Here is a 13,718-nt window from a genome sequence, read left to right on the forward strand (position 1 = left end):
TAACGAAGCGCAACTGGGCCCGCAGAGAGTCCGAAGGGAGTGCCTCGGGTTCTGGGCGACCGCTCGGGTTTGCCATCGCTGGATCCCCGAGTGGGGCCGATCGGACCCAAGGCGAAGTGGGGGGCTCCGGTAGTGGCACGTGGGCCCGAATGGGCGCCTCGCGTTATCGTAGTGGTTCGATCGCGGGCGGGTGCGCCGGATGAGAAACGAGCGGGATAATGGTTTACACCATTTCCATCAGAGCTCGGACTAGACGGGCGAGATCCTAAAAGGCCTCGGGTGACACGGGCATTGAGTCGGCTGGGGCGCCATCGGGCGACAACAAGCCCGGGTCATTGAATACTCGCTAGTATCGTTCGGAGGTCGTGGCGGGGAGTTCGTCACGATGGTCTCCATGCGGGGGATGTTTATAGGGCAGTTTAGTGTTACCTGATGTGCCTGCCTGCGGGAGGTAGGATCGTACCTTTGATGGCGTCTGACATTGCCATTAACGTTGCGTGGAGAACCGAACTGCCGCAGGGTATGGACGAGCTTCGGTAGTCGTCCTTCTCTGCCTCGGTCAAGCGCGCGGGGTCAGATAATGATAAAGTCGTTGTCTGAGAGCGAATGACATTAGCGCATGTCGAGTCAGCATTATTGCCCTCCTCCTCGGACAGAGTGGCGTCCAGGTGAGGCCGACGTCATGACACATCATGTCGCCATTATTATCCCTATCAGAAATGCTTTAGGGTCTGTTCGTCGCTAGTTCGGTCCGGCTTAATCTGTGGCTCGGAAACCCTAGATCGATCTCGTTTAGACGGATTAGTAGCGGCTCGAAGGTGAAGATTTTTAGACTCTTCATGTCCTTTTGTTAGGTCACATCCGAGCCATCGTAGACATCGTCACATCCGAGCAATCGTAGACATCGTCACATCCGAGCCAAAGTGAGAATAAGGCGGCTGGGCTCAACCAACTTTGTGCCAGTCAGAATAAACTCATCATTGATATCCAGTAAGCCCAGTGGCAAAGCCTCCAGAACTCGGTCACCTAAGGTGAGACTCTCCGACCTACGAGTGCAAATCGTAATTTTACATTCCGCTTCACACACAACACCAAAAAAAAAGAACTCAGTACTTGACAAACCCTGTGTTCTGTTGAGCTCTACCCAGCACTGATTCTATGTCGCCCCGATACAAGCCAAGCGTTTTGGCCACTGCAAACCCACAGTACATACCATCGACGGCAGCGCTGACGATCCCCCCGGCATACCCTGCGCCTTCACCAATCGGGTACAACCTTCCAAGTGACGTGCTCTCGTAGGTGTCTGCATGACGCGATACCTGAACCGGCGAGCTCGTCCTCGTCTGCAACCAAACCAACAAAACCGCTCAAACAATTAGCGATGCATATTGGACTTGTGTTACAAGAAAACGAAAAAGGAGAAAGTAACGCAAGGAACAAGTTTTTTCACACGCATGGAACCAGCCAATCATAGTAAATACTTTTAAATGTGAGGTTGGCGATATAGATGAGATGCTGAAATATAGATAAAAAGATACTATTGGCTGAGGCATTATGGTTTGTTATTGCTGATGTTGCTGATTAATTAACAAAGAAAAAAATCAATAAAGAATTCATGAGATCTAAAATTATATTGACAACCACTTTACCTCTACACCATGAAGAAGAGCATCTTTGGAAATAAAGCCTGGCAGCTGACAGTCATCACAAGGTGCATAGTCAGAAATGTGAATATATATATATATATATATATATATATATATATATATATATATATATATATATATATATATATATATATATATATATAAGAGCATGAAAAGCACCTCCTCAACATATTGACAAACAAACCTCTTTGTCAAACATCACTATCGACTGCTGTAAAGCTTCTGTTATGCGAGACGGGAAGAGCTCATGAAGTTTTGACGCATGAACACCCAGGCGGTAGCTTGATGGTGGTAGAGGTGTTTCTGAGACGAAGCAACATTAGGTGCACTCTGTTGGCAAGCAATGGCATGTAAAACTTTGTCATTACCTGACAGTTTATTGTCAAGAAAATCAGGGACAGTTTGTGCAGGGACAACAAAGTTCCCTCCCCCCATTACAGCAGCCCTTCTTTCGAACTCCCTCTGATATAAAAATTACAGAATATTTGTGAAAATTAATTAGTTCCTCCAAAATCAGAACAGATAAAAGAAACCTACAACTACAAGCATAAATCTACAATAAAAACTTGTGCTACTGCTACCAAAGGTTATAATCATGACAAAACAACCATATCATTCTCTGGTTACTCTAAAAGAAATCACCACCATTTTTTACTTGGACAAAAGGTTGATCAAGTTTTGCACAAAGGCATTCACCCCATTCATCAGGGTTTGATCAATCAGCTTGCCTCCAGCTATTTGACAGATCCTGGATGCAGAATTATTTCAATTTTCATTGTGGAAGAGTCCACACCATATAACCAAAACCCAAAACATTTGGACCAAACATGGAAAATATTTTGACAAAAGAAAAAGGTACATGGGATGACCATGCCCAGAAAGCACAATATACAACCATAACCATGGCTAAACTCTGTCCCATATATTTGACCTTAAATATTTTGTCCAACAATTTTCGTATAACTATCAAGGGATTTCAATTGTCAAAATTTAGAGATGACTATGCTTAGTACTTCTAAAAGAAACTGTAACTGAAATTGCATGAATTAAACGAGTCAATCTATTCAAAGACAGGTGACTCGATCTATGACTAAAACAAATATGCTATCTTTTAGTTATGAATCTTGTCGTATAACTAACACGACTATGAATCTTCTTGCAAAAGAAATCTATATACTTGCTAAAGAAAGGGGGTCTAAATCCAGTGCAATGAATATATTGTGACAACTACCTGAAACTCAAGACCAGCAAGAGGCCCATGGGCTCTGAAGCTATCAAAATCATTTGAAGAAACCGTGACAACTAGTGCCGAATTTGCCCATCTTGATGCACGTTTAGAGAACGACATGCCATTGATACACAGCTCTAATGGATTTGTGCTAGTTAGAACAACCTGTCAGGATGCATTTTAACATAAGTTATATGGTTTAATTGCTAGGCACTTTAACAAAACATGATTTACCTGTCCACCTGGACACATGCAGAATGAATAACAGCTACGAAATGAATCCCCTATTCCAGTAGTCCCATCATGATCTCCATTGACATACTTCACTACTTTGTAGTCTGCAACAGGTACTCTTCCACGCCCATTACAAACTTCGGTAGCCAATGCAGAGTACTAAAACTTGTAACTATGATTCACTCAGAATTCCCAGAATAGCATTGTCACAAAATACTAAAATCATGTAAAATTTTTGCAGATGGTTACAGAACTGATAAAAACTTGCAGGTCTGCTCTATCTATATAAGGAACACCAAGAAGCACATGATGTAGTTCAACAAGAACATTGTGAATACAGAGCAGTTACTCAAATTCCATCACATCAATTCTCAACAAGTTCCAACCACTAGGTACAAATCTCTTCAGAATATTATGTCCCAACAATACGATCAGTGAGATATAAGCATCTAATTCAGTAAATACTTAGCTGGAAACGAGAATCAGATTTGATCAAATACAAGGACTAACTAAAATACTTTTTGCTGGCTAATAGAAGCGAAATTGTTGTTGCAATAAGCTCAAGGAAAATTATTGGTAACGACTGGAATTACAGGAGAACAAGAAGATAGGGGGTATCAATTTTATGTTTTATTTAAAAATATTTCAGCAGACTCTCAACATGAAACTTTATATTCATATTTACCCACAACTAGAAACTATCACCATAAGCTTTGAATCAAGGTCTTCAATTTCGAATAATACCGCCCATACCGGACGGTATGTACCAGACCGTCAACAAACCGATATATGGACCACCCGCTACCGGGCGGTATTTTATATATATACATACACACACACACACACACACACACACATATATATATATATATATATATATATATATATATATATCCAGTACCGTACCGTACCGAGCGAATCTTGAAACTCTGGTACAATACGATATTTCAATCCTTGCTTTGAATCACTGAATGTACAATCCAGAGATAATGGAAACCATATGTTAGTGAATCTAAGAACAAGTTGTGAATGGACTTGAATGGATGGTTTGATACAAATAAAGAGCACTACCATGGGTTTCACATATAATTATGATAATGAATTATGATGAAGTGAAAAAAAAAAAAGTTCTACATATGCAAATGAGATTCATGTCGCTCTCTGCAAGTCCATATGAAGAAACTTGCCTTCAATAGTTCATGTGGTAGGGTTGTACAATAAAACTCTAGTTTCATCCTTTCAGTTTATGTCATCTCCTATAACTTCCATTTCACAAAGAGCAAAAATTCAAGTGTGAACTTCAAACAAGGCCAACAAAGAAAAGTTCAGACTTTCTTATGTGGATGAAAGGAGAGTGAAGCTTCATTATATATGTGAAAGAAAAGAAACTTACTACAAAACAAACCAATATTACCTGAATTCTATTAATAAGTTCTTGTGGATGCTCAATTCGCAAGCCAACCTGACAAGAAGTGATTTATAATAACATAAAACAAGTTATTGGGAGTAGTAAATAATGCATGATGAGAAAAGAAAATAGACAGTCATAGATACAGTCCAAGAATGAGTCAAATACAACTACAATATACCATCAAACAAAAAAATACCCTCATAAAAGAACAAACTCCAATGATGGAAATAATTTTTTAGTGAAAACGCAACCTGAATGTCATTATTGCATAGGCATTTCATTGTTTGATGCAATCACATCCATCAATAAGGTGTTTGCAGTTTGAAGCACCATTGATCTTGTATATGTCATTCAATGTGGAAAAGTAACACTGTACAAATGTGATATAAAACTAAAATTATATCTAACGAGTACAAGCCAAAGCAAACAGTTTTTTGTCAATGAAAAGCAAGGGAAGTTGCTTCTAGGCTACAAAACCAAGAAAATGAAGAAATATTCCAGTTGAACTAGCAGGCATCAATGATAGATAATCCAGATGTGGAAGAGATAGGTAACAGGGTGGAGATTTTGGAAATAAACAGATTACCTACTCAAGAATGATTAATTCTACAAATTCCCCAAACTGCAAGCAAACTGCAAGAACTAAACATATACAACAAGTTTTATAAGGTGAACCAAAAAAAATTACCAAGTCAACAAGATGAGAAAAATGAATTAACTAGTGATTCAATTGGTACAAATAACATGAGGAAATAAACTTTTCATGGAAAAAATTGTAAATTAATCAACATATATCCATGCATACAACAAAAGCTAACATTCTGTGACATTCTTCAAATAAGTATATTGCAATTTTGATTGGCAGATAAGCAGATCAGTCTAAAAAACAGAATTAAAAATAATATAACAAACTTACAGCAAAATCTTTGGGGACCAACTCTACATCATGCTGAAGCAGCATCTGGTATACATCGCGTGCTGAGTGACCCACTGCCAGAACAACTCCATCACACAATAATTCTTGATTGTCAAAATCAGGACTATGTGATGCATCAGAAACTTGGACTCCCACCACTTGCCTGTTTTCCACGATAAGATCATTCAATCTAGTGCTGAACTTTATATCAACCTGCTTACAAAAATAATGTCACTGAAAGATACCAGGCCTCGTCAAACTGAGAATTATAGACAACTGGGTAATCAAGCCGCAAGTGATGTCACATACACCCAACCCTTTGAGATGCTGGCGAAAGTTGCGTAACAATGGAACTAATCTATCAGTTCCCAAATGAGGCTTCCCATCGACCAAGATATTTGCAGGGGCTCCAAACTGAACTAAAGTCTTCATTACCTGAAAGAATAAAGAAATGTAAGCCAAAGGCTTTAAGTTGTATGGTTGATAAACTAACAGTACAACAATGACTATCCAAGGCAGGAGCTGAGCTTGTAAATGTGACACCCTAATAAATTGGTCTTAAGCATTTGTCAGCTATGTAGTTCTAGGTTTTCCAAGTTATTGGGTGAATAGGTATATCAGGCTGGGATCTGACAGTAAGAATGACTTGCTCATTTCCAGCAATTAATGAGCTTAAAATATAGTAAGAAGTCAGTTGATGAATATATCAGAATCCAGATATCCTGGTACATAAACATATATATTGTAATAACTAGGAGTGACAAGTGGTGGCTGTTCACACCTAAGAAACACATTTAAAAGAAAGAAAGAAAGATATTCTTTTATAACGACAAAAGCGCTAGTCTATATAGCTGAAGGATAGAGACTTACATGAAAAGAAAAGTATGGAAATTGTCTTTCTTAAAAACATAAACAAATGAAAAAAAGGACCAGAACAAGATTCCGATTCTCACAGCTTGGACACCATTGCTATTCTTTCCGATTCTTGTAACAAGCTTCCCATCACTCCATGTACCTGCACCACCCTGCTGTGGCCTAAGTACTTTGTCATTTGTTTGACCAAAATCTTGAACTAGCTTTACCAGTAGGTTTAGATGCTGTAAGAATAAGCATGCGTCCACCAAGGAAATATGAAGAAAAAAGTTCAAGAATTGTTCACCATCTATGCAAATTTAACTTAAGAACACACAACAGTTAGTGTCTTGAAAAAATTGAGCAGATCAAGAAAAATATCAAGGAAATCTTAGCGCCTCTCAGTAGGAAAATAAAAGAACCTTAAAAACTCAAATATGCTATCCAATTTTTTATAAAAGATAAAACTAAATTACATCACATTAGTTTAATTGATAATGTTATTTAGTATTTGAAAAGAGAAAAAGTTGAAAATCATTCATGATTCCTAATTCTTTTGGCATGCATATCCCATGGTATAAGAAAAGTTAGTGTTTCAAGCAAGGTCTGCAATTTCGTACCATGCCAGAGTTTCAACGTTCGCTCGGTACGGTACGAAACTGTATACCGAGCGGTATACCGTTCGGTATACCGCTCGGTATATATTATACACACACACACACACACACACACACACACACACATATATATATATATATATATATATATATATATATATATATATATATATATATATATATATATATATAATCCGAAAAAGGCGACGTCGTGTCGCCTCGACGACGTCACCTTTTTCTAAAATATTTATATATAAATATAAATATAAATATATTTTTTTTTTTCGTTCCGCCCGATAGCGGGCGATCCGCGTACCGGTATGCTATCGGACCAATACGTACTGCCCGTATCGGGCGATATCATTCGGTATTGCCTACCTTGGTTTCAAGCATATAACATCTAATCGGTTATCAAGTTTAATCATTTTGCAACATACATTAATAAGCTTCAAACAATTTGTGAAGATATTCTTTGGTGACTTAAGATGCTGACATGTGTATGATTTGACCAGACTCAGTCTTGGTACCACTTTCTTCCTTTACCTATGGTTCTCTGCTTTGCTTCTCCAGCCATAAATTTCCATCATAATTACTGTTGTGAATTGATTAAATCTAGTAAGTATGCATTAAGTCCCAATGAAACATCCTTGATGCTCCCATTTAAGTCTGTTTTGTCTCCAGGGTATTCCAACAGTTATCTAGACCTGATTTCCAGTAGTTTCAACCCCAAATTGGACTTTTCATCTTAAATTGATCACCCTAGAGTTTATGGACCCCTTAAACACACTTTTGTTATAATTTTCTACTTTAGAGATTCCAAAATTAGACCATTCCTGAAATTCAAGCACATCCATGCCTTGACCGTAGGCTGATGCAATAATTTATGGAGAAAGAACATAACCTTCATTTTTGTACAAAATTCAATGGTATCTGAGTCTACTCCCTGTCCAGCTAATTTCTTCAACTTTAACTTGTACAAAACATGTTCATCATGATACACCTTTCACTAACTTAGCCAGCCTCCAAAATTTTAATAAAAATATAGAATACAGAAGTGCCCATATAAAAGAAAATCCAACCTTTTAAAACCAACTCTTGAGTGATTCATATTAGACTTAAATAAGACAAGTTCCTATATTCATATTAGAAAACCTAGCAGTTGTGCTTGACATATCTGTTTAAATAAAATCATGAATAGGGACAGATTGCAACATTAGTCATCATTTTTCTTCAACAATTGATTGAAAAGCTAAACTTCAATATGAAACTCAATAAATAAATTAAAGTGTGAGCTACGACAAGCAGTGCAAGATACATCACTGATCAACTAACCTGCATTAAAGAGAAAGAATAAAATTGAATGTGCACTTACATGTCGGACAATTTCCTATCTAGTTTTTTGCATGATGCATCATTCAATACGTTGTATATCATCACATCTAATATCTCATAAAAGTTGGCTTGTGAACTAGTTAAGATGCCCCCAGCTCTCTCTACTGACAAAACCTTAGTTAACAAGTGATTGTCTACTCAACTTTATGTTAAGTTGCTTAATCATCCATTATCCTGGTCCTGTCTCATTGAGTAAATTTATATTTTAATGATGTTTCATGATATTCTATGGCACCTATTACCTAGTCTACATTGTGGTCTGACTACGTGCACCTATTATCTTGACAGTCCTCAGGGGTGACAATTCATAGAAGCAGGTCTTATCAGATGATTAAAGCTACCATCTTTTATAACATGATGACAAACCTCTGGTCCTCCATTCCATGCAACTACTACTCTGTGCAACAAGTTTCATCAGTGCTGAGAGACATCGAAGCTCACCGCCAGAGATAGCCAAGTCCCATGTAGCCATCAAGTGGCACGAACACATCACAGTTTTACCAGTAAGTGTAAGGTCTTCAATGTCCAAGATAAGCAGACAAGAAGCAATTAACTAGGGAATACCTCTCCAAAACAAAAGTTACTTTCTGATTGTAGAACCCTCCTCACAACCAAAGCGCCAATATCACGCCCTCTTTTCTCAACTGGTTGACCCCTTTCTATCAAAGTCACTTCAGCACCAAGCTCCCCAAGAACAAGAGAAGCAAATAAGCCCGATGGTCCACTGCCAATAACTGCAATTTTTGGTCTCTTAGGCAGAACCTTGTTCAAGCTTTTGTTCTGAGTTTCAAACATATCTTCTTGGACAACTTCATCCTGGACTTGTCTTGAATCATGCAAAATGCTGACCAAATCACTAGGCTGTTTTGCTGTTGACATATATTCTACAACCCCAAGTTTAGGTTCTAATCTAGCAACAAAGTCCCATGTACGAGGCTCCAGATTCAAAAGTTTCTTAATGTCCATGTCCACTGTGTACACAAACTCAGCTTCCTTCAGCACCTGCAGAAACATTTGAGAACAGTGACCTACTCAAGAAAACAATTAGCACCAAATAACATAAAAGAAGATAAAGTACCTGATGTTCTACTAAACTGCTAGTAATTTTAGTTTGAATTCAGTAGCAGAAAGAAACATTAAGAAAACAGGTGTCTCCTTAAGATAGACAGTTAGCACAGAACAACACACAACATAAAAGAAGATAAGTATCATATGTCTTACTAGCTATCTAATGAATTTAGTCGGATCTCACAGGATGCCAAGAGTTGCATTCCTTGGTAATATACTTAAACTGAATACATGTTTCAATATTGACAACAAAAATCCACTTGGAAGAAAAGTTCTTATTATTGATTTTTTCATAGCATTTAAAAAAGTCATCCATTCGAAATGCGGTCATGTTAAATAGTTCACCCCTTCGATCACTAATCTAACTTTGAGTATCTAAGACTGCATAACTAAAAACAATATATGTGAGCTGTGATGTTAGATCCACATTTTACCTAGGTGTGTTACTTGAAAAACATGCTAAGAAAATGTGCTTACTTGCATTCGTCAGCCTAATGATAGATCAAGAACTTGTTTCAGATTCCCTGTCTCAGATTCTGAAAGCTCCCTTTATAAATAATTAATGGAACATCCACAATAGGTTAGATATGTATTGGAGAAAATCTAAATAAATCAGGAATACTTAAGAATTTGTTCATCCAACTATCAGATAAGGATAATGAAATTTGGAAAACTGCCAAAGTACTAGATCAGATCTCATGAGGAAACTGGAATTATATTCACATGTTAAAGTTCCACGATGATAAGTTAAAGAAAGCATTTCGGCTAGCAAGAAATGACAGTTGCCAAGATGACTATTATGCACAGAAGCTTAGGCAATACAAATACTTATCCAGTCTCAACAAACCATAAGACTTATGCTAAGGGCCTTCCAATGTCAGAATACTGGCAAGGAGAAAATTCAATTTTCTTCAAAAATATATATCAAGGGACTATGCAACTAAAAGTTCTTCTGTACAGTCATTAATGAATGCTAAAAATCCATTAAAATAAGGATTATAATTTCTGCATTGTCGCCATATAGGAACAAAAATGGTCGTAAAGCATGTACATATATGTACAATATACAACTCTGCAAACAAACATTGAGATTGCTCGCATACAAACTAGGTAGACAAAAGCTTGAATAACATTTGCTTCTGTGATAGGATTTTCTAATTACTCCCATTGTGAAGAATGCTAAGATAGATTGCATATACCATTAAACAAGCCTAGACTTGAAACATTCCCCAAGTCATTGATAGCTCTCATACATAACATGCAACACCGATTAAAGAAGGGTTTAAAAGAAGGATTTTAACACCCAAAAATGTCATGAAACACATTTTTACTTTTGAATCTAACCTTTCTTGCATCAAAGGATTTCCTGACAACAGAAAAGGCTTCTTGAGGTAACATTGCAGCAACCTGCAACCAGAGATGTCAGTTCACCATTTCAACAACTCAATTAAGTAAACAAGACTAAGAAATTTTAAACCACATATGAAGAAAATAGAAGAAACTAGTACTAAGAGACACAAATATAAATGATTCTTAAGGAAGAAAATGAGAGAAACAGACAAGTATATTAACGGAGTAACCACTTTGAGCTGGATATTGATAAAACAATGTAAAGAACAACAGTGGATGAACTTGGATGGCAAGAAAGAAACAAAAGGAAGGAGAAGTGAGAGACATATTGGGCAAACAATTAGGATAGCAAGATAGACATAATAGGTTTGCCGAGGAAAAGCAATATATTTTCACATTAAATATTAATAAGTAGGAAGTTCCTACATCACTTTTTTCTTGGCCTACAACTTCTACTTCAAACATTTTGTTATTGGACTTTTCTAAATATCATCCTCAGCTCTTTCACATCCTGGGTTTCTAATCTTTTTTCAAGTTGACCATATCGCCAATTAAAGAGAGGACAACTAAGCTTGCCAATTCTTGCTTTAGTTTTTGTTTCTTGAATGGATCTCCTTGCTTTTATACTAAGCTTGATGATATATTGCCATTTGAAGCCAAAACTAAACACTTTGGGGCATCCCATAAGACAAATTAAAACAACAGAACAAAGGAGAAACAACATAGAAAGAAACAACATAACAAAGGTAAACAAAGAAGAAAAGAGAGAACGACAAGGGATAAGAGAATCAAAGAGAAAGACACAAATAACTTGATACTGAAATAACTAGCTTAGTAATTAAGATGGAGTATCTTCCTAATCCATTGGACTCAAACAGCTAAAAGTTGGTTACCCCTTTCACTTTTGGTACATCTTCTACTTGAGCAAAAGAAAAGAAAAGAAAACAATCTACACTTAGATTAAGTCGTTCAGTTAAGCGTCTCCTAAACCGCACCACATAACTTGCAAGCAAAATCAACAAGCCGGTTTCTTAATCAAAGCCCCTCAACCCTACACACCATCATTTCTCCGTCGTAGGAAGAATCAAGCTTAGGAATCTCACAAGGATAGAGACCGATGGGCAATGAATTACCGGGAACTTGAGGACTTTGGCAATGGCCTCAAGAAGCGGGAGGGAGACGCCGGTGAAGTCCTTCCCGGGGTCCTTGTGCGCGGGCACGCCGAGCATAGAGAGCCTACAGAAGCCGTCCTCCCGGTTCTTGACGCCGGATTCGCGGAGGGTTCGGGTGATCCTCTGTAGCTTCTTTTTCTCCGAGGGGTATCGCTGCTTCCCTGCCCGCTTCGCGCATTGCACCTCTAGGCTTCTCGGAGAACGGGACGAGAGATCGAGAGGGAGAAGCCTGCGGTAGGGCCTAAGGTTAGGGTTTTGGAGGGGAAAGAACAGAGGGAGGGACGGAATCTTGGCGACAGCCATGGAAACAAGAAGTGGTCGTGTTGATGGAACCTTATCCCACTTCTAGGATGAAAGGGATTCATATACAGGCACGCACATATACCTACAAAATTAGTAATTAACCTATTTATCCCTATGAAAATTAGGTTTAAAGTGAATATATTTAAATTTTATTTAAAACATCCTTTAATAATATTATAAGCTAAATATTTATGGCGATGAGAATATTATGAGATGAGGGCTTTAGATTTTTATATTTTGTGACATAAAGTTGATGGTAATATCGGCTAAGCTAATTCATATTTTTGAAAATTTAAGATGAATAAGAATATTGGAATCCTCAAGATAAGTTATAAGGCTAATTGGTTGATCCATTATTTTATTTGAACATTTAATTCAACTCATAGCCCAAACTTACATTAACGAAATGTTTTGGAGACTCATATTTAGATGACATAAAATTAAAAAGAAAAAAATTTGGCTCACGATTCGAGAAAATTATTAAGGAAAGTTTGATACGAATATTTATTCCGAATGACCGAATCATCCTTGAAATTGTCCACATGGAGTCACTTCTACGTTTCTCTATGTTATATAATCCTCTTGAGATATCATATCACCCGTGAAACTCTTGAGTCACCCTTGAAATTTTCTCGCATTTAGATAACACAAAATTAAAAAAAAAAGATTTTGGAGACTCATATTTAGATGATATAAAATAAAAAATAAAAAAAAGTGACTTATAGAGATATTGAGAAAAGTTTGACACGAATATTCATTCGAAATGATCGAATCAACTTTGAAATTATCCACATGGAGTCACCTCTCTCTGTTTCTCGTCTTGAGATACCATATCACCCATGAAATCCTTCCAAGGTGATTCAGCCCAACTATGTTGCAAGTGTACTAAAATGTTTAACCGGGACAAAATTTAAGTGCAGAAATACAATATGGCAAGGAGGATGGATTAAGTGAATTTTGTATTCCACATCTTATTAATCCACAGTAAACCAAGCAACTACTTAAATTAGAAATTAACTAAAAATTGTAATCCCAATTAAATATTCTGCTAATAAATATTTCTTATACTATTATGCAATTATTATTTTACCAAGATAATATCTACAAACAATTAATTAGAGCCTCAAGATCTACCACCATCCATTGAAAGAGACTCAAGAGTGGCATTTCATTTATTAGAAACTCCAAACCTTCATATCTGAAATGTTCTCAATTCTAATATAGCCTAATAATGTTCTGAATTCTCAGTTATAGTTTGATATCATAAATAAAGCTACTGGGTAAATCTAATCATACCTTCAAAAGAAAACTACAATCAACAAATCCCAAGCTTGGAATAAGTAATGAAGAGCATTAAGTGCCTGAATGATGTGACTTACAATGTACACCTCTGAAATGGATTCTGGCTAGCAGTATACCTCAGAGCTGCGGCATATTTTCATGCAAAGCTCACAATCAACGACTTGTACAAGCACCATACACTTGGGGAAAACATGCCACAGCTTATT

At 37.1% G+C, this 13,718-nt stretch overlaps 1 protein-coding gene across 3 annotated transcripts; it reads right to left on the minus strand.

The window, feature by feature from the left end:
• Nucleotides 1-892: 892 nt before the first annotated feature.
• Nucleotides 893-13,682, minus strand: LOC135605282 (uncharacterized). 3 transcript variants are annotated; one of them, XM_065095185.1, is made up of 14 exons: nt 13,590-13,682; nt 10,730-10,792; nt 8,882-9,319; nt 6,410-6,481; nt 5,766-5,891; nt 5,457-5,669; nt 4,544-4,591; nt 3,130-3,288; nt 2,899-3,060; nt 2,036-2,129; nt 1,852-1,970; nt 1,650-1,694; nt 1,123-1,343; nt 893-1,046 (listed from the first exon to the last, which is right to left on the minus strand). In XM_065095185.1, exons 2-14 carry the CDS (start codon nt 10,781-10,783, stop codon nt 908-910), a joined length of 1,890 nt encoding a protein of 629 aa, XP_064951257.1. In that variant the 5' UTR covers nt 10,784-10,792; nt 13,590-13,682; the 3' UTR covers nt 893-907. The 3 variants fall into 3 exon arrangements, with proteins under 3 accessions (XP_064951257.1, XP_064951255.1, XP_064951256.1); XM_065095183.1 differs by lacking the exon at nt 13,590-13,682 and adding an exon at nt 11,869-12,251; XM_065095184.1 differs by lacking the exon at nt 13,590-13,682 and adding an exon at nt 11,869-12,251 and having other exon boundaries at nt 925-1,343.
• Between the last annotated feature and the right edge of the window lie 36 nt (nt 13,683-13,718).

The sequence above is a fragment of the Musa acuminata genome, chromosome BXJ2-2 (assembly GCF_036884655.1).
Source record: "Musa acuminata AAA Group cultivar baxijiao chromosome BXJ2-2, Cavendish_Baxijiao_AAA, whole genome shotgun sequence".
NCBI lineage: Eukaryota > Viridiplantae > Streptophyta > Magnoliopsida > Zingiberales > Musaceae > Musa > Musa acuminata.